The 22,068-nt window shown below is 36.5% G+C and overlaps 1 protein-coding gene across 22 annotated transcripts in view; it reads right to left on the bottom strand.

Moving 5' to 3' along the window:
- LOC306852442 (neurexin-1a) overlaps positions 1-22,068 on the bottom strand; it is a 177,408-nt gene that overhangs the window by 79,017 nt on the left and 76,323 nt on the right. For all 22 annotated transcript variants that reach the window (XM_079389254.1, XM_079389260.1, XM_079389273.1 and 19 more), the window contains 3 exons: positions 19,314-19,758; positions 12,564-12,947; positions 1,498-1,701 (listed from right to left, as the gene is read on the bottom strand). In XM_079389254.1, coding sequence (XP_079245380.1) covers positions 1,498-1,701; positions 12,564-12,947; positions 19,314-19,758 — 1,033 coding nt within the window. The remainder of the gene's footprint in view (positions 1-1,497; positions 1,702-12,563; positions 12,948-19,313; positions 19,759-22,068) is intronic.

Genomic DNA, 22,068 nt, shown 5'->3' with positions numbered 1-22,068 from the left:
GCCAAATGGGAATGGCTGACATTCATCTTAGCGAGGGAATGTTTGGTTTTGCACATTTCAGCAGAGGAACTTTTTTTGTCAGTTTTGCATGAGAAATACCTGACATGATGTGGGAGGACAGTTAAATGACTGATTTTAAAATGTATTTACTAGCTTGAACTCGTGAATAACAGAGGTTGTGCTTTATGAGTGGAGCAAGACTGTATAATATTGAACCGAGGGAGGAAAGCGTAGTGGCTTATGGGGAAATGTAAATGAAACGTACTGGGTGGAACAATGACTTGTCAGTGCTCCTGACACGTGTAACGCTCTAGCGGGGAGTCTATAGTATGCAGGTGTAGGACTATTGTGTATCAGTTCAAGGCAGGGACTGTGCACTCTCTGGTAGGGAAAGTCTACAGCGTGCTCATCTGGGAGTGAGCACTTGGCCGCAGACTCTGGCCGTTGAAGGTTCTACATCCTTCTCTTCAACACTCAAGGATTTAAAATGCTAAATGTGTGTGTGTGTGTGTGTGTGTATACTTAGCTATACTTTAGGGACAAATGTACCCCAAAAATTAGCTAATTGGATAAAACCTTAGTTTAGGGACACCCAGGAATGTTCTCATTTGTAGAAACATAAATATAATATAATATAATATAATATAATATAATATAATATACCGTTCAAAAGTTTATGTTTTTGAAAGAAGCTTCTTATGCTCAACAAGGCTGCATTTATTTGATCAAAATTCAATAATAACATTAATAATGTAAAATATTATAACAAATTAAAACAACTATGTTATAATTGATATACTTCAAAATGCAATTTATTCCAGCAATGCAAAGCTGAATTTTCAGCAGCAGCTTCATTGTCACATGATCCTTCAGAAATCTTTCTAATATCCTGATTTGGTGCTCAAGAAACAGTTCGTATTATTATTATCTGTGTTAAAAATAGATGTGCTGCTTAATGTTTTCATGTAAATCATGATACAATTTATTCTCAGGATTTTCTGTTGACTAGAAAGTTCAAAAGAATAGCATTTACAAGAATTTATTCAGATTTATTAGAATTAATTTATTATGAATGGAAATAGTTTGTCTTTACTGTCATTTTGATCAATTTAACACATCCTTGATTAATAAAATATACATTTTGGAGGTCTTTCTGACTTTACAAGCTTTTGAACGGTATTATAATATAATTAATATAATAGTCTATAGTACAGTATATATAATTAGCTGTATATAAAAAACAATAGCTAGAAGTCAATGATATGTCCTCATAGCCAAGTAAATTGTGGGTGTTACCTGAATAATAAAAGAAATAAATAAAATAAAAAAATCTTACATTGTAAAACATAGTGACATATACAATATACGAAAAAGTAATGTACTAATATGCCTGCGGATTGAAAACAAATTATTCCATGCTATGTTGTGTGTCATGTACGTTTCATATCTATGTGTGGTGTTAACTATTAAGGTGAGCGCTCCAATTGGCTGATGTACCTAGATTGACTGTGAGTCGGACACGCCCTCCATCCAGCTCCAGTCTCAGAGTGTCTGCTGAGTTCCGGGATGTTGTTGCCATGAGAACACCATAGGCACGCTGGGAACGGAAGCGCAGCGATACGTCCTCTGCTTCTGTGTGCATCACTACTGGCAGCTGGATCTTCATGAACTTACTGCCGTCATAACTAAGGATGGTGGCATCTGAGAGAGAGGAGGAGAGAGAATTTAGGAAACACTAAAAAAAAGAGTGTGCTGGGCAGTGACAGCAGCTCTGTGGCTGATCATAAACCCTAGTGTTGATGGTGACAGATGAATGACTGGTTACTAAAATGTTTTACAGCCAGACATTGAAATTCTCCACAGCATTTCACACCAGTAGCACAGAGCTGCTCAGTCTAACCAGAAGATAAATGGCATAAAAAAGACTCATTATACACCACGTTTTATTTGTTCTTTTTATTGCAAAGCAGTATTTATGAAGACACCATATAATGTATTCCTGCTGAGGGGCTTTTGAAGCACCGTTTAACGCTGTCCGTTGCTTTAATCTGTTTACTCGTATCACAATTATTTTATTGAGCAATTCAATTTAGTGGGCCGGATCTCAAGACATCTCATTTGCAATGGGAGATAGTCGAGGTCTCAGAGCGACTGGCATAATCTCACCAGCTGCTCAGTCAGAGACATACAGTACAGTCCAGAAAGAGAGGAGGAGACACACATGCCAACCGACAGGGTGCCGCTGCCTGATCTGCACATTTCCACTTCATTAAAGCTGATTCCAGGCCGGAAGCAATCAAAACTAGATCCACATAACTTTACCACCCCATTATTTTGTTTGCTTGCTTAACTTTAGTTTTTTCATGGCAAAAAATAAAAATAAAAAGTAAATAAAATATAATAAAAGTAATAAAATGAAAACCATAACAATATAAGACAAACTAAAAATAATTAAAGATTTTTAAATCTTATATTTGATAAAAATCTCGGTCACACTTTATATTAAGTGGCCTTAACTATTATGTGCTTACATCAAAAAATAAGTACAACGTACTTCTTGTTTTCATATTGCATTGCAAAATACTTCTGCTGCTATTGAGGTGGGATATGAGTAAGGTTAGGGACATGTTTGGTGGTATGAGTAGGTTTAAGGGTGGGGTTAGGTGTAAAGGATGGGGCAACAGTGTAATTATAAATGTAATTACAGAAATTAGTTACAGATATAATTACATATGGGCATTTTTAAAAATATAAGTACAATGTAAAAACATGTATTTACACAATAAATGCATTGTATCAAATGATTAATTTAAGTGTAAGTACATAGTAGTTAAGGCCACCTAATATAAAGTGGGACCAAAATCTCTAATGCTAAACTTTGATTTCTATCAAAAATATTTTCAAAAGTGTGAAATAGTGAATAAACAAAAATCCTCAGTAAATCAAATCCTTAACAGTCCAGTAACATGCTTAAAAGACATTAGAAGGTTAGAAGTAGGGATGTAGAATATGGTCATGCAGAATATGTGTTTTATACTGTACAGCTGCGGCCAAAATGATTAGAACACTGGTATTTTCACCAGCTAAAAAAATTGTTTTAAGTCCGTTATTTCTATCTTTTGCTGTAGTGTGTCAGTAGGAAATATAGTTTACATTTCCAAACATTCATTTGGCCATTAATTGTAATAATCCAGTGAGATTTTTGTTTGCACACAGCAGTGCTCCACACAATCATCCTGTCTGTCTAGAATGAGACAGAACAAACGGAGACAAACTAAATCCAGAAGAATTGTGGCAACATCTCCAAGAGACTTCAAGAGACAGTAATTACCGACTGTCATGTGATTTCAGCTCAGGTACTAAGACTTGTAGTGGGCTCTTTTCTTAAAAAAAAAAATTATAAAAAAAAATCAGAAGCTTATTTTATTTAACGTAATGTTTTCTTGAACTGTATAACATTGTGTGAGAACCACAGTAACATTAAAATTATAGGCTATTATTTACACGCAGTTCCTGTAGTTATAGCTTTGTTTTGCTCTCAGGGCAGAAACGAGGTCCAATTCTGAGAAGAAGTTTGCAGATCGTTAGCACAGTTTTGGTGGAAAAGGTGTACAGAACCACAGGAGTGCTGAGTATGAGAGTTGTGTTTAAAAAATAAAGAAAAATAGGCAGAAAAAAACCCCAAAAGGTCCAATGAGGCGCTTGGTACTGTGTATATGCCTAGATAATTTAGCACGATAATGGAGGCCGGACACATCTGCCTCTGTGCAAAGACCGGCCTCTCAGCCAGAGGATAACATCTGGCATGGAACCAGTACAGAGACATCATTCGCTTGTGAGGGAGCTCTGGAGATGACGAGGCTGCAGGCTATCACCAATTAGGCTGTCCTCTTCTTCACACACATACACAGACACATGCTCTTCCTGTAATTTTGGTGCCTGTCTCGTCTCAGCATCCCCTGTTTCTGTTACACCATTGCCGAGCCTGAGAGCACAACAGAGAGATCGAGACAGCGGAAAACAAGACGAAGACAGGAACACAACTACAGCAGCATGCATACTAATCAGGGCAGTGATGTACACTCACCCCCTGAGGAAGAGAGAATGTGTGAGAAATTGAAAAAGGTACGGTAGTCATGTTGCACGCATATTATGTGTCTCAACTTTTGCAAAACATTGATTTACCCAACAATCTCAACCTTACAGCAGCTTGTCATTGTAACTGTACTCAATTTTTGGATGCATAATGTCACATTGTACCACTAAGCAGTAAAATGCACTGCATAAACATAAAAAATCACTTTTCTGATTTTAGTAATGCATTACTGTTATTTCTTTTTCATGTAAATGTAGATTTCTTATATTAGATTTTATGCATAAAAATGAGATTTCTTTTATTTTAGTAGGAAGTATTAGTTAATTTGTAAGAATAGTACTATGCACATAAATATACCATTACTTTCATGGCATGTAGAATTGTAACCCTTTAAATTCAAGTCAATAAATATTTTAGCAAAATTAAGGTTTTAGTCAGAATTATTGCACTACATTTGTTTATTGATTTTATTTTTATTTTAGTTGTTTCATTTTTCATTTAGCTGATTATTATTTGTTTAATTTTAGTTGTTGGAGTCCTAGAAATTAATATTTTTACTCACCAAGGATGCATTAAATTGATCAAAAGTGACAGTATTGTTTTTTATTTCAAATAAATGCTGTTCTTTTCATGAAAGAATCATGAAAAACTGTACAGTGCCACGATTTCCACAGAAATCTCAGCACAAAAATCTACAACAATATCTTCAGAATTTTACAATACTTATATCATGTGATACAATACTTATATCATATATCATGTGACGCTGCTGCTGAAAATTCAGCTTTACCATCACAGGAACAAATTGCATTTTAAAATATATTGAAAACAAAAACTGGTTTAGGAAAATATTACTGGTTTACTTGTTTACAACCTCAGTGAGCCTAAGAGACTTTTTAAAAAACATTAAAAAAAGAAGAACCTTGCAGACCGCAAACTGTTCCTGGTCTTATTGGGCAACATTCACTGCATGTTACTCAAAAGGTTTTTAAAAAAAAGCCAACAGTTAAACAGATGTTAAGGTTTTATTTGCATACCGTTCTAATTACTGATGATTTCAGACTTGCTAAAATCATTAGCACATTAATTTAATGTTAGTTAACACTAATAGAATAAAAGTAAATGGAAAAGAAGCTGCAGCATTATATAACCTCCACGTTCCACAATCAAATTTCCAACTTGTATTTGTCTTTGGCTCTTTTCAGGTATTTAACTTTTCACTATCCAATCAGTTCTCAAATTATAAAATCATGTCCCACCCTACATTACAGAAGTTAGATCTAAACATTGAAGAATCACAAATCATGTCGACTTTAACAACCACTAGAATGCACAACAAAGCAGGTGCCCACCTACTCTTTGCTGGAGCTCCCACTGTAGCCTTTAACCCTAAACCCCAATCTTTAGCCCTCCCCACCGAGACCTGCTCCAGAGAAGAGATAGCCTCAAAACAATGACAGCTTGACAAACGAGCCCCTCTCGAGTCTCCAGTGCAGTAGTCTCATGCCAGGGGAGAGGATAATGAAAAGAGAGGTATGGCCAGTGGTTCAGAAAGACCCTCATTGCCTCCTCAAACAGCGCTATGCAGTCACACAGCGGGAGAGCGCAGCAGTATGGCATCTGCACCGCTCGACAGCCCACACATCACATCCAATCTGGACAAGATGGAAGCGACGCTCTCTGTGCCTCGCAGAGGTCTGCAGAGGTTTCAAATGAAGAAACATGCTAGGAAAACAGCATGGAGATGGAACAGAGGGAGGACGGGAAACGACAGAATTGAGGGAGTGATCGACGGAGCTCAGCTGTCCACAAATTCAGACAATAGAAAAGGATGTTTCTTCAGCACTATAGGCACTTCTGGACCCTGTGGACTTAAAATAATTCCCTTCGACTAGTTTAATATATCTACTAACAATTCCCAACAGTGTAGGACAGCAATACTTTATACAGATTTGATCAATTTTCTGAAATGTCATGAATATTTCTATCATAATGCCACTTCCACAACATAACATGTCGTTTATTGTGTTTGATAGCATTCTAATGGAAATATAAACATTTTTAGAATGTGTAATTTTACGTCTAGCATTTTATGAATCCTCAAAATAATTACAAAAATGTATATGCACCAATAAAAATGTTGTTCACAATGGACCTATTTACCTTTTTTATTGTTTGATTTTTCATATTTGACGTTAATGGACAGTTACAAATTGTGGAAGAATATTAATATAAACAATAAAAATTCAAATTGGTCATGATTTTTTTTCACTCTTCGTTTATATAGCTTTTTGTTGCATATTTTAGACTGAAAGTCTGGATCTGGGCAGAGTGTAATATAAGGCATTTAAAAAGAAGCAGAAATAGCTGATAATAATGTTTGTAATGTTACCTTTCAGATTAATTTTATATATATATATATAATGTATATAATGTTTGTATGTATGTATGAATACATATGCATCATGGTAAAAATGTTCTATTCACAGTAAAAATTAACCTTTATTTTTTGTTTAATAATTGACATAACCAATTTGATAACAACTGGTAGTAACCGGACAAAATTTACAATTAAAATGGTTTCACTCTTTGTTTATATAATCGATAAAGGAATGGTTTTAATATAATCTTCATATAACAAAAACGGGAAAATTTTAGTATTATAGTGCCCATAGCTGTAGAAACACCCGTGAAGACTTAATTTTATATTTTTGAATGACACAGATCTCTCAATTAGAGGCCAATCTTGTCACAACAAGCACTGAGCAGTCACGAAAGCTCCTCAAACTGTTGCTCTCCTGGTCTGTAATGAGAGAGACGGAACTGGAGGACCGCAGGTAGAAAGGAGTGTACATGGCTGGTCACTCTCTCCATCTGCCCCTCCATCTGTTGCTACTTTCATTTAGTGCTCTGTGGAATCCAGCTCCTCTGATATGCAGGATCGGCCCAACACATGCAAATGGAAACACTCAATTACGCAGGAATATATATCTCTTCCATTTTTGTTTCCATTTTTCTCCCTTTCTAGCTCCCACAAACTCACATGAAGCACATTTTACTCGGTCTCAGACAAAACAAAATAAATCAATTAATTAAACTGACCTGGTAAAATTTTAATTGTATCTAATAAATTACATGATGTGCCAATCCATAAAACAGCCTAATCAAAATTAATAACATGCCGGTGTTATTTTAGTATCATTGATATGCTAGTAGAGTTTTACCATTTAATTAATATTTAGCATTAGATTAATTATTTTCATTTCAGTAATAGGAAATAATGTCTATAGAGTTTGTTGTGAAGTTTATGTTTTAGTTCTAGTTTATATATTTATATTTATTTATATATTCTTTTAGTAGCTATTTTAACCACTAGGCCCTAAATGAAAATGAAAAATTGTTGCTTAGGCAACTAGTTTGAATAATCTGAGTTAAAGTTTTACTAAATTGTTGTGTGTGCCTGTCATTTAAAAATTTTTTTTAAATGACTTTTTTTCTTAAGCTATAGTTTTTAGTTTTAGTTTGCTCAGTTTTAGTTATTTTAGTAACTTATGTTACTTTGGCAGCTAACTGAAATAAAATATGCCATTTTTATGGTTTTAGTTACACACATTCAACAATATTTGCTGACAGATGAAGAAAGACATTACTGTCTGTACTGACATAAATGTCTGACTTTCTAAGGATAATTTCATGAAATAGCATTTCTTGCATTGCAATATTTTTACCTCATTTGATAACATTTTAACACAGTAAATTGTTATTATCCATGATTTTCATATCTTTTTTGTTTCAAAAATAAGTTTATTTTATTTTTTGGCCTTTTTGCCATTTAATTGATAAGAATAATAGAACTAGAAATGCTGCCAGCAAGGTTTCAGGAAACGACACAAGCCAGACTCAAACTTGCATCACCTGTATGGACGCTCAACATTTCAGAGCGCATTTGTTAATCACTGCTAAGCCATGCCTCCACCTCGCATTCACAAACTGCCTACATCTGAATACGCTCTCCCCGAAATGCAAAGTTCTTTGAGTTTAGCTCGCTAGGTGACATCCGGAGAGTCAGCAGTCACATGGTGGAGCCGCAGGCCCTCCCTGCTAGAATACAGCAGCGCTCAGGAGCTATGGTTGCCACAGGGATTAGGGAAATGTATGTTCAACAATCATGATAAACAGGATGAGTTGGCTCAGAGGCATCATACATTATTCAGGCTTGCTCGTGGTGAGTTCCCGCATGCCGATGGAACCTTCACCGTAAATGCATGTTACAATTTTTCTGCACGCAACACGACACCTCATGAAGTCTAAAAGCACGCAGCGGCTGGGGCAATGAAACAAATACTGACTTGGGAATCAACATGACTGACCTGCCAAGCGTGCAATCAAGCAGGTGTGGCTGTGGGAAATAAAAGTGAAGTCTATTAAGGCTCGGCTGTTTGAACCCGCTTGTAGCACATCCTGTCACCTTTCTAAACAAAAATGAACGCTGTAGGGTAAAACTCTGTTTGCAGAACTATCTGGTACTGAGGGATGAGCAGAGGTTACGCGCTAAGTTTAGTCACTGTAAGAGCCCATTAGGACCCTTGGAGAAATTACAGGAAATTAGGGCAGATGTTATTCTGGGGCGTTTGTTTTCCTTTGATGCTTTGTTCAAGTAAGTCAAGCACTAAGAGCAGCTGGATGGCTATGGATTTATGCACTGAGTTTATTTCACCTCAGCTGGGCAGGGCCAACTGTGAACGTAATGACATGCTCTGAGAACTTTTTTTTTTTTGCATGATTTTTTTTCTTTTGCTCACCCCAACTCACCCTGTGTACATCTGTCGGTGGTGTTCATTTTATTTTTCTTTCTTTCATCCTGCAAATTTAGCTAGTCTTGTCATGTCATATTCACTAATTTTGACCAATTAACTCAGATTTAAATATACAGTATACGGTAACACTTTATTTTATGGTCTCTTAACTAGTTGCTTATTAGCATGTATATTACTAGAACATTAGCCATTTATTAGTAGTAATTAAACACACATCAATACCTTGTTCTACATGACTTTATTCTACATCCGTAATCCTACCCAATACCTAAACTTAACAACTACCTTACTAACTATTAATAAGCAGCAAATTAGGAATTTATTGAGGGAAAAGTCGAAGTTAATAGTGAATAAGTGTTCCCTATTCTAAAGTGTTCCCCAGTACATACAAGCATAAATATCTAATCCGCAGTAAATAAATATGTAATAATATAAAAAATAACATGTAATTTGTTTTAGTATACCACACATTAAACAATAAATCTTTTACAATTTTGCCGGTTTAGTCACGTCATATTAATTTTGCACAATTTTACTCTGACTGAAATATACAGTATAGCAGAATTATCACATAATCATTTGAAATTAAATAATTTTATAATAAAATAAAATTTAAATAAAGGAATCATTTTAGTATACCACAAACAAGCAAAACTATTAATTAAAAAAATCCCCCAATTCTTCTTAATTTCATATTCATTAATTTTGTCCAGTTTACTCTGATTCAAATATACAGTTCATAAATATCTACATTAAATGACAGTAAATAAATATCTAATATATATATATATATATATATATATATATATATATATATATATATATATATGCACAATATTGTTCAGCTCTTTCAGTTTCAGTTCTTTCAACATATTATAATTAGATAATGTCATCCAGCTCTTTTTATCTTCTAAAATCATTTACTGCATTAATATCTTAGTTATCTTTCCCTCATCATATTTCAAGCATGTTTTAATTAAAATGGTTTAATTATTGTCATTAAGCATCTTTGTCTCATCTTCATTATAACTGACATATACATATATATATATAAACTTTACCAAACATTTCCATTATTAATTTTGCTGACAAGATCAACAATGTCGCCTGTCTCTTTTTGTCTCTCTGTCTCTTTCTCTTTCTCTGTGGGTCTATCTCATTTCATTTCTCCGTTCTACCGTTACACAAAAAGCTGTTTTCTGTGACTGGAATCTTAGAAATGTGCATCTGGAGGAAGCGGCAACACCCTATAAAACTGCACCAGACTGCACCATTCTCTTTCTGATGGCTGTTTGCGGTGAACTTTGCTCGGGCGATGACAAAGCAAGCCATCTTTGAAGGATTAATTGACCGAATCATTTCCATAATTCCTGCACAGAGCTTCAACAATGCGCATATAATTGATTGTATTTTCCCACAGCAGCGACTTTGCTGCAGGGTGATATCAGTGTCCAGACAACAGCAACAAGCTTTGGAGAGATGCACTTCCATTAAAGAATTAGCCACTATAGCTTCAAGCACTTCCAGAATGAATATACGGAGGCGCCTATGAGGGGTAAAGATACATAGCTGGACTTAGAGCTCTCCTGGACTCCCTTTTTAGCAGGGAGGGGGTGAACGCTGGCCGCTTTGTTCGTGTGGAAAAACAACAGAATTAAAATTCTGCTAGGGAGGGAGACAAAAGGCAAAAACATAATCCATGCTTGAGTGGCTCTCTCTGAAGATGACATGGACTGAAGAGAAACACAATTACCACGGTAACAGTAACGTCAGCTCAGCTGCACCTTCCTCCTCACTGTCAAGGATAAGCTGACAAAGAGAGATATTTTTCTATGCAAAGGCCGAGGCTGTCGAGAATGTCACCCTCCCCTACGCAACATAATGAACAAAATATCTCTGAATGAGTGCCACGTCATGAGAGAAAGAATGAGCGTACAGATCTTTCATAGAAGCCCTGTTTCTTCTAACATCTCATCTTAGTGAAAGACAAAGAATGCACTAAGCATCAAAATCACAGCTAATGAGAACATAGGCGATGTTTATCCCTAAAAAGTATTTGGCTATTTAAGCCACCCTTCAAAACGTACAATATGAATCAAAAATCAAACCAAGTGGCATTTATATTATAGCATTAAAGCATTTAAGGTGAATAGGGCAAACATTTAAACTAACAGATATCAGCAGTTAATTAATCACAGTACATTATGTATGACAAGTTTTCTGAAGTGTTACGTTTAACTATGCAAATGAGGCATTGTCTTATTAAATATGCACTGATTTGCAAACATTTCCAGAACAGAATTCTGAACACTGGGTAAAGATATGTTCATTTTTCCCCCTCTCAATTCGTTAACATATTAATGGTTTTTACAGAGTATACCTCTTTTCATCACTCCATAAATCAGAAAATACAGGTGGGAAAAAAATTCTCACCATGTTTTTTTGAGGAATAAAGTGTTAAAATTATATCAGGCGAATGATACATGAACAAACCCCTCTGTTAAAATATACAGTATGTGTATATAGTAAGTGCTACTGAAGCGGAGTTTTTAGATTTTTAGAAAACAAATGTATTGTACATTGCAATTGAAATATAGAGACACAAATACATAAATTGTTTTAAAATAAACATTTAAATATGCATTCTTTCCACTAGTCTTAAAGAAGACAAGTTATGGAAGCAAACTCTCAAAACTGATAGGATCACAAAAACAATGGTTTTGCCTATAGTCTTGCCTTAAAAATGTAAGTTTGTTAGGTTTTAAAAAAAGAAACAATTAACCAAAAACAAAACCACTCTCATGCAATTGGTAAAAAAAAAAAAAAAAAAAATCAGAATTAATTTGTTTTCAGATCACCCCTATTCATTTGTTTTCATCTAATTTAATTTTATGTAATACATTGGAATTAATACATTTTATGTGTTCGAATACTGTTGAGGGCCACTAGTATGTGAAGCTGGATTTTGCATCAGTAGCTATGTTTATATTTACAAATTTACGAATATTAAGTTGCACTAAATATCACGAAGAAAAGTTTAATTTGTTGCAGTAGGAGAAGGCACTATATAATAATTTTACAATAAATGTATAGATTGAATTACGAGCTTCAGAGCACACAGATGAAACATGGTCATGTAATCTTATTTTTGGAGCTTGCTGTTTGGGAACGCAGTTCTGGGAGTTAATTATAACTTTGTACAAGCATTTTAGAATGACAAAACTTAGCATTTCAGATGCTGTGCAATGAGATCGGTCTGCTGGTTGATCCAGTTTTATGCAGTCTCATTGCAAAGTCACATGTCTTTTTTGATGCGCATTAAGGAATTTATTCATTAAAAGTGTTGACATTGTAGTTTATGTGCACATTTTCTCACGGGATAATAAATTAGACTTAATTAATAAGAAATAAGACTTAGTTGAGTGCAAGTTTTTTATGTGCATTTTTAGAATTCATGTACATTTTGGCGTTTCCATCCAGTGTATTTTTATGCGATATCCCAAAATGTGCATAAAAATAGGTGGATGGAAACACAGCTAATGATATTGATGTGGGTAGAACTACCCAGCACAACACAGCAAAAACAGAAGCCAAGTTTATATCAAAAGTATACCAAATCTTGACTCGACATGCAAAATACAGGTACTCACCTCTCTCACAGGAGCGTCCCAGATAGCCCGTCCCTGAGCAGTCACACACATATCGGTTCCAGCCTTCTCTACAGGTGCCGCTGTTCAGGCAGGGGTTGCTTAGACACTGTTTGGGAGGTTCCTTAGAGCAGGACGGCTTCACCCCGACCGCTCTCTGGGCCTCCGCTATCCGCCGGATGTCCTTGCTCTGGCCGTCCATGAACAGATCTCGCACGCAGCCCACATAGCCGTAGTTTAGAAGCGCAGTCCAGACCTCCGTAGGGAAGATCAGACCGGCACGGTCCTCTGGCAGGCCGCCCAGATAGAGCATGTCGTCCAAGTCCAGGATCTCACTCTCACCGGGAGCGTTGTAGGGAGTACGGATCGAGTTGACGGAAATGGTGCCTGTCACAAAACCACGAGAAGCAAATTTAATTTCATTAACTTGATGTTTAGATGCCATTTCAGCAACTTCTAAAAAGTTTGATTCAGTTTTAATGAGAAATTATATATGCAAATTGCAGACTATGCTAATGAGGCTCTTTAAGGGTATTGAAATTATCCTTCATTCTTTCCTCTGTAAATAAAACCCCCTTTGCTTTCAAAGCACACAATGCAGACGGAAATCTCTCAGTTTCAGTCTCCTCAAAATAAATTTAAAATGATGTAGCTACTGTATATTCATGTTTAAGCTGGGAAGTGTGAAAGATGATTTCAGAGCAACACTTTGTCACCATTTGTCAGAACAGCGCCTATAGCATTGATTTGTCAGTTTTGCATTTGTAGGTATGTGTCGAGAATAAAATCGCTCTGTGGATGATCAAATCAGCTTGATGTAGATGTCAATAGCAAAAATATGAGTTATGAACAAGACTGGAGCTACAAAAATAGGAAGCCTGGGACAAAACTAGGGCCTTCGGCACATTGAGAAGTCTTTAGCATAATTTCTTGTTAAGGTATGCACTTATTTAATGTATTCAAAATGATGGAATACACCGACTTATTTAAATAATATTCAAAATAATTGCTTATTACTTCCACTTGGTGTAATATAATATAATATAATATAATATAAGTTTTTATTTCATTACAAACATCTTTTTGTTGTAAGAATCTATATAATAAAGTCCTCTGTACAGTACTATATTGAGTGTATACTAATACTGGATGTGTATAGTAATAATTGAAATGTTACATATTGTTGGAAATGGGGTCTTAAAGTCACAAAAACATTATAGAGCGATTAACATTCATATATGTGCACATGCTTTCATATTACCATCTGTTTTGTGCTGTCTTGAACTCACAGTGCAAACCCTTACACAAAGACAAAGATTCAAAAAGCAGTCTCCATAGCAACAGCAGACAATATGAACCAGATTCACTGGATAGTCATCACTATCAAAAGGGCATATAACAGAATAAACGCTGAGCTCTATTCATATCTAATTTATTGGTTGTGACTGATTCAGTTCTCACAAATTATTTGTGTGTTTCAGTCTGCCCTCATCTTTTATGGTTTATGTCTAAAATACCGCTTTTACAACAGTGGTTAATATAAAGAGCAAAAGCACAGTACTCTCAGGTGAGGTGAGTCTTTCATTCAATCTAATAACGCTAAAACACTTTCACGATTTCTATAATCACCCTCATTGTTTTCCTGGCGACTCCAACAAACAGACATTTATACGCAGCCGGCAATTCAGAATTTTCCTTCTCATTTTCCACCACTGTGCACTGCCATTATTCACGCCTTGAAGGCAGTTACAAAAGAAAAGCCATTACTGGCAAGATAGGACAGAACAGGCAGGGATTAACGCAAAGCGCTGGCCACTGCTGAATCCTGTTTATTAGTGTCCAACACTGAGTCCAAACTCAATAAAAGGCGGCTTAGAATTAAAGATGCCGCCTTTTCGGTGCCAAAACAGTGTTTCTTTAGTGACAAAAATGCAGCTTCTGTTATAAAGGCAAATTAGTGTGAATGGAACCGAGGGGTCAGCTGGAGGTGGTACTGCGATGCATGCAACATGTTAAAGGGACAGCTCATTTAACGAAGCACTAAAGCAAAAGCACATCTCATGGAAGTGCAAGGCTTAGTGAAGAAAAATATATAACTGTAGAATTGCTTATACGTTTATTTTGACCAATGTTTGGACAAAAAGCAGTTTTCATAATTGTGTATATACTGGGTATGTGTATGTGGCTGGTTTATGGGATCATTTTCATGCTTATTTTAGGACATATTTATACTTCATTGTTTGTTGAGGATCAGTCTGTGACCTAATTGTTTCAGTAGATTAAGACAGGCTTGTTAACTAATTATTGATTACTGATTGAGTAATTATTGACTTTACTAATCCATTATCGACCTTTCCTTACAGTACGTTTTTCTATTTTGAAGAAATTGTACCTTGACAAAGGTTTGTTGCTGAAATATTGGTAAAAATAAACTTAAATGAGTGTGCAGTTACAGTATATATTTCATTTTACAGAAGGGCAGAAAATTCTGTCATCATTTACTTACTCTTGTGTCATCCAAACCATATGACTTTGTTTTCTGGGTAACAAACAAACACACACACACACACACGTTGGGTTTCCATGTTTTATTGGGACATTCCATAAGATTATATATAGGCTTTTCTATTCCATTACCCTAACCGTCACAGAAAACTTTCTTGTATTTTACATTTTCCAAAAAGATCATCGTGTATGGTTTATAAGCTTGTCTCCTCATGGGAACCAAAAAATGTCCCCACAAGGTCAAGATTTACTAGTATTACTATCCCTGTATATAATCTGAGGAATTGGGATTCAAAACAAACAGCTACATACTGTTACTGTTACATACTACATACTTCATGTGTGTGTGTATGTGTGGTCTTGGTATTCCCTACATTATGGGGACCAAATGTTCTCACAAGGATAGTAATAGAAGTAAATTTTGACCTTTTGGGGACATTTGGTCCCTATAACATCAGGAATACCGGAACCACACTAGGGCTGGGTGATATATCAAACGCGATGATCATGCGCATCTCGTCAGTAAAGCCAGTTCCATAGCGGTAAATCTCCATCACCTGCTTTCAAATTGAGCAGCATTTAATACACAGACCCGTAGATCACTGACAAGCTGCACAATATCGAGTTCATTATCGCAGATGAATCGTCTTTGATAATGAACTCGATATTGCGTAGCTTGTCAGTGAACTACGGGTCTGTGTATTAAATGCCGCTCCATTTGAAAGCAGGTGATGGAGATTTACCGCTAATCACGGAACCAGCTTTACTGACGAGATGCGCATGAGAATCGCGTTCGATATATATCAAGCTATTTGTTTTGAACCCAACTGCCTTTAGTTATATGGAAAAAAACAGTTCTTCAAAATATCTTCTTTTATGTTACACACATCAAAGAAAGCCATTTAGGTTTGAAACAGCGAGTTAATTATGACAGAATTTTCAGTTTTTGGTGACCTGTCTGCAAATGCTAACTTGGATTTTAAATGCCTCTAAAATCTAAACAAACATTGGCCAAAAAAGTATGGATTTTCATTATAATTTGTCTGTGAATAGATCACAGGAAAAAAAAAGCGGGACCATTAGTGAGTATGTGCATTTATATGAGTGCCAAGCTTCAGTAAAGGATGTATTTGTTCTCAGATCTGTGATTTATTTTCATCATTAATGGCTATTGTGGGATTTGAATGAATGGCCGCAGTATCGTTCTGCTATGCTTTCCAGTCTGTGATGTAGAGCTCTGGGCCTGAGCTCAGATCTGCGTCACACACCTCGAGAGGGAGAAAAATTCCCTTTGAGATTAAATGTGATTCCATAGACTGATTACGGGCCTCCTGTATCTGACTCATTATTCACAGGCAAACCCAAAGAACCGGGAAAAACACTAAACGGCCAGACATGGTGGCACAGTAAATTACAAAACTTCGTGCAACTTGTTCCCTGCCAAGCATTTCGATGAATACGCTGAAATAGTGCTTTCCATTCTATTTCGTTTGATACATCAGTGTAGAGATGCCACTTGTAACATGCTAACAGTGTTAGTAAATAAGAATTTCATTTTCCTCTAAGCCTGTAATAAGTCTGTGTGGATTTGATGAGGCATAGAAGCACTTTCTCCTCCTCTAGCACTCACACCCTCACACACACAAACACACACATTATCTTGTCCTGTGTTGCGCACTTGGCGACTGTACCCCTAAACAGCAGCCAAACATCTCCCCCGGGTCATCAGTAATGAGCATTCTCCATCATCTCGACTTCCATTCACTCTGCTCAGTGATTACACAGCACGGCCTAATGCTGGGCCGGTTTTACTTTATGCACACACGCACAAATATACACACACACCAGTGGAGTAGAGTGGATTTCTGAAAAAGGAGGCAAAGTCCCATTTGGTTTTTTTCATTCCAATGTAAATTCATGTTCCAGCTCATTTGATGTTTACATGGTATGAAATGTGTATGGAATGCACTTTTATCTTACACTATCAACAAACAATCAATGCTATTATATTTTTGCATGCATTAAATTAACATACTATTTCTTAGGGTTGTGCTTGAAGACAAATTTCAAATTTCCAGAAAGGCTCAAAAATACGTAGCTAAAAAAAACGAATACCGAATTCTAACGGGAAAAAAAGTTAGACTAAACTAATGCATTGGTGAGTAACATTACAGTAATAATATATCTTAGTTTTAGGATCATTTAAACTGTTTGCTATATCTATACTAATGTTTTAAACCTTCAGAATGAGATATATATATATATATATATTTTTTTTTTCTATTTTTCCATTTTTTCAAATAATCTTCATTAAGGTTACAGTAAAAAAAGTGTAAATCTTTTAGTATACAATAAATATTTGCTATATGGAAACTACCATTCAAAAGTTCACGTGACATGAAATTGTAACAATTTTTCACAATTGTACTGCATTTTAGTTTTGATAAAGTCTTTATATGAGATTTCTTTCAAAACATTAAGAAAAATCAATACTTAAGTTATAAGTAAGTTACAGTTCAATTGGGCTCTTCATTTAGTTTTGACACACTGATTCTATATGAATGCAGATACAGAACTGATTATTTGTCGATGCAACAGATACAAATAGAGATAATGACTTTGTACTATTTTTTTTTAAACCAAATCACATTGAAATGTCAAAGTTTAAACATTTTCACCTTTTTTATCATTGCTTCAAAAGTAAATCACTGCAGTAATACAGTATTAAAAGCCTAACTCATGTGGCTTGTTACCGGTAACTGATGTTTGGCTATTATTATTAATGGTCACCTTCTTTTTGGACCATTAGTCAACAAATCCTCTGTAAACACCGCAGGTCTCACGTCGGTCACAGGCACGCAAGTGCAGCTTTCATTGAACTGAGTGGTCACTAAATTCTCACTCATAGATCACTTCCAGTTCATTTCAATTCAGAAGTGACCGAAAGTGGTGATAGCTGAGTGGGTGTGTTTACTTTGTACTTAGCCTGTCCATTTCCACCCATTTGACCCATTCATTCATGCCAATCTGTGGCCTGGCTGCCTGTCACTTTAGAAAAATAAGTGGTTTATACACTACTCAACCTCATATTTCAGAAAATATCTGTATTTTCTCATCCTACTTTTTTCACGGAGGCACAAATACGCCCCTGACTCACATCTATATGTCTACATATGTACATTCTCATTAATAGATGCATATGCATATGCAGACGCACAACCGTACATGTTTGCACACACGCTTGCAAAAAAACCAGCATGCCCACACAAGCGCGCACCCTGCACCAGGACGGCTGCCCATATATGATCAAACGGCTTGCGTAGGCAGGCATTTCACACAGGCGGGAGAGTGACACAGCTCATTCTGCGGGCCTGAAATGCAAGGTCCCATCTGTCAATGGTGTTTCAGATTCCCATGAAATGCTACTAAGAGAAAAGGTTTATTTTCGCTTTCAAACTGTGCCTGAACTCACAATGACAGCCAGTGGATTGTGCAGCAATAAAGCCTGGAGAATAAGATCAAACCGAGCCCAGTGGCTAAAAACAACGATTTGATGAAAAATAAAATTATAAACCGTGGAAAAAAAGACCTGCGCTCCTAACGAAACCGTATCCAATCCCAGTTGAATACTGTATTGGCATGAAACAAAAATACCACTCTTGCTTTGGAAATTTGATTTCATAATTGCTCCAAAAGCTATTTAATTTTCTCCTTATAACTTTCGCAATTTAATCTCACAATGTACGTCAGAACTAATGCAGGTGACTGGCGTTTCTATATCCGGAAAGAGAAGATGAGAGATTCGCAATAACCACGGATCAATAGAACCTTTTCTTACTTTTTCACAGAAAAAGTACTAAAGGCCATTCCTTTGACTCCAAGCAAACGGCATCGAAGTGCTAGGAAAAGGGGAATAGCGGGAGAGTTAGGGATGAACATCTTTACTTGGCAGAGCTGTGCACTAACTCGCTCTCCTTTGGGAAACCAAATCTGGTTTCCATGGCAACTCCGCCAGAGAAGACAGAGCAAGAAAGGAGGAGGAAGACAGGAAGGACTGCGGGTCCTGTTCATATTCAAATGCCTGCCTGACAGTGCGCTCCGGAAGGCACGGTTACGACTGTGTTCATGCGAGCGTGAGAGAACACTGCTGTCTAAGTCAATATTTTTGTAGACCTTGAATACAAGCTAACATCTAACCATACACTGAATACATCAAACATAAATTGTGAGAACAGAGCCAAATTCTACCTGATCTTCCGTCTCTCTGGAAGTCCACGTGGTACCATTCCCCGTCGTTGACTTTTTTGTTCACGGCACGGGTTTTGGTGGTGCCCGAGCCCATGTCGAGCAGAAGATACAGGTGGCCATCCAGCATCTCAATGGCAAAGAAATCCACCTTCAAGGTTTTGGGGCTCTTGGGGTCTTTCTGCTGCTGCGGTTTGGGTTTTCCGTGGCTGAAGAGGAGAAGGCCGTTGGGCTCAGTGGTGCGGAAGTCGAAGGAGATGGAACCGGCTTTTTTGGCAGACCACTTGTCAAGGGTAATGAATGACTCCGGTGTCTCGAAGGTGACAGGATCTAGAGTAGCCACGTTCTCGCATTTGAAGGCCACCACGCCGCTCACCTTCATTTTGGGGTCGCCTAGCTTGGCCAGTCGAGACAGCTCGAGCCTTACATCATTGTTCTTGTACACAACCTGTACGTGAAAAGAGAAGAAAACTATTTTTTTTTTTAAGTTAGTTAACAGAAAAATATACCACGTTTATGTTACTGTGCATTCCGACTAAAGCTAGGACTGTTAGACAGGGGGTTGAAATCATATTAATAGTGTTAAACTCTGTTCCAATGTTATTACAATTTCAACCAAGAGGACCTGAATCAATAAAGCTTACAAGATGCTCCAGTACCATATAGTGACGACTCTGATTGGAGCTGCTACTAAATATAATTTGTTAGTATTATTTTAATTAATTCATATTTACATGTAATATGTGCATTTGTATAGAGTACCAAACCTGCAAAAAATTTTATAAATGTAATAGGAAAATAAATAAAGGAATAAATTACTTTATAAAACAAAAATAATTCATTTGTAATAAAATTTAATACTGAATTTATTATTACCTTTTTTATTTACTCTTTTTATTATTTTCTGTATTTTTTATTTTATTTTTACTTTTATTAACTTTTTCTTTTATTTATTTTTTTAAAATTATGCATTAGGTTATATTTATATTTATTTATTTATCTATATAGTTATTCATGTTTTTTTTTTCATTTCTGCAGGTTTGGTCCTCTATACCTTTGTATGTAAAAGTCAAATCAAAATCCACATTCTATTTACATGTACTCATCTACGTATTGAGGAACTCCGTTCTCCACTTGTTCATTGTCATTAAATCCTTCAAAAATTCAATAATCAATATTTTGACTAAATGTGAAATCCTCTCTTTGACTGCTGCATTAACCACAAGCAGGTTCAATGACACTAAAGTGACACTAAAAGCTTAGTTTGAGAGGTTACTGATAATGATGGGTTATTTATGCAACAAACTTTATGTCTATGCCTTTTTCGAGTGCGTTTTTGACAGAAATAAATCGGTCTCCTCTGGTATCCGTGCAGTGATTAAAACTCATGATATTGTAGCATAAATAAAAATACATCATTCTATATTTTAAATAAATAAACTGTCAGTCGCTACGCTCATTTTGAATACATTTTTATGGAGAATGCATCTCAAATGTGTCATTTTTGTCAAGCCTTTGTCAAAAAAACTTTGACATTCACACTTATGGTGTCTCGAGATGAAAAGTACATATCCTTAGACTATATTTATCTTGTACTCTAGTGGGTATGTAATCATTCGCGCTTCCCGGTGTCGTTTTACTATTCAATCCGAATGGAATCAAATAGCAGAGCATTATCTGCCCTCTCAAAATGTGGGGCACAATTCTTTTCCTCTCTCCTCCACAAGGCCAAAACCCTGTGATATAAACCCGAGCACCAGACTGAGAAGTGCTCACGATAACCCTCTTTTAATTCAGTTTCGATTTCATTTGAGCCCTTGCCAGGAAGAAGATAATGGTATGCGGATGCAATAAAAGCTTATTGATGATGCTTCAGAAATGCCAATCACAGGCAGGCACAAGAGCCTTTCCAGCCATTAACGGGCCACAGGAGTGAACCCCACCCCCACACCCCTCCTTTTTCCCGCTTCATAAACTCACACGGGGAAAAAACACTAGCAATCTGTGATAAAACACTGCACAACATGGCCGCCGGAGAAGAGCGCATCACAGATGAGAGGTTAGGGGCAGGGACAGCAGGTGGAGGACGACGCATCTGTCTGTGCCACCTGATCTGAACGATCAGGAGCCTGGAAAGCACTGACCAAAAGCCCCTGAGAGGAGGGGCGCATTAAAACAAATGCACTAATGATGAATGGGCTTCTTGTGCACCCTGCTCTAAACGCCTGAATAAATCAACCTCGGCATAAATAACTACTCGCGTACGGTAACAAACACACACCTCACACATAACGCTTGAAAATATTAAACATGACCTTTGCAAAGCAAAATAATTACAAAATAAAATGTTAAAAGGTCCCTTGTACCGCCTATGCACAGTCGTCCTTTTAATGCCAGCAAAGCATGTGAATGAACCAAGAAGAGAATCCATTCAGAATCCTCTTAGTATGAATTCTTGTTCATGAGTTCAAAGCACTGGAGTGTTTGTTAACACAGGTCAATGACCCCAGGCCTGCTGCTAATCTGTGGAAATGATAGCGCCTTAGCACAGACAAGAGACACCAAACGCCTACATGCGGCAGCACACCACAGCTTACACAGGTCTGCACTTTCATGTTTTGACACTGATTGATTGCTTGTGGATTGGTTTTGAAATGAAGGCTGGAGGCTGGGAAGTGAAACAAATGGTGAGTCTGCACTGTTCCAATGTTTCCAAAATTTGACAAAATGACACATTGTGTCATGTTTGTGCCTCTTG

Source organism: Barbus barbus (genome assembly GCF_936440315.1).
Source record: "Barbus barbus genome assembly, chromosome: 32".
NCBI classification, from domain to species: domain Eukaryota; kingdom Metazoa; phylum Chordata; class Actinopteri; order Cypriniformes; family Cyprinidae; genus Barbus; species Barbus barbus.
Note: the sequence above shows the minus strand (reverse complement) of the source record. Positions and strands in the feature narration are given on the sequence as shown.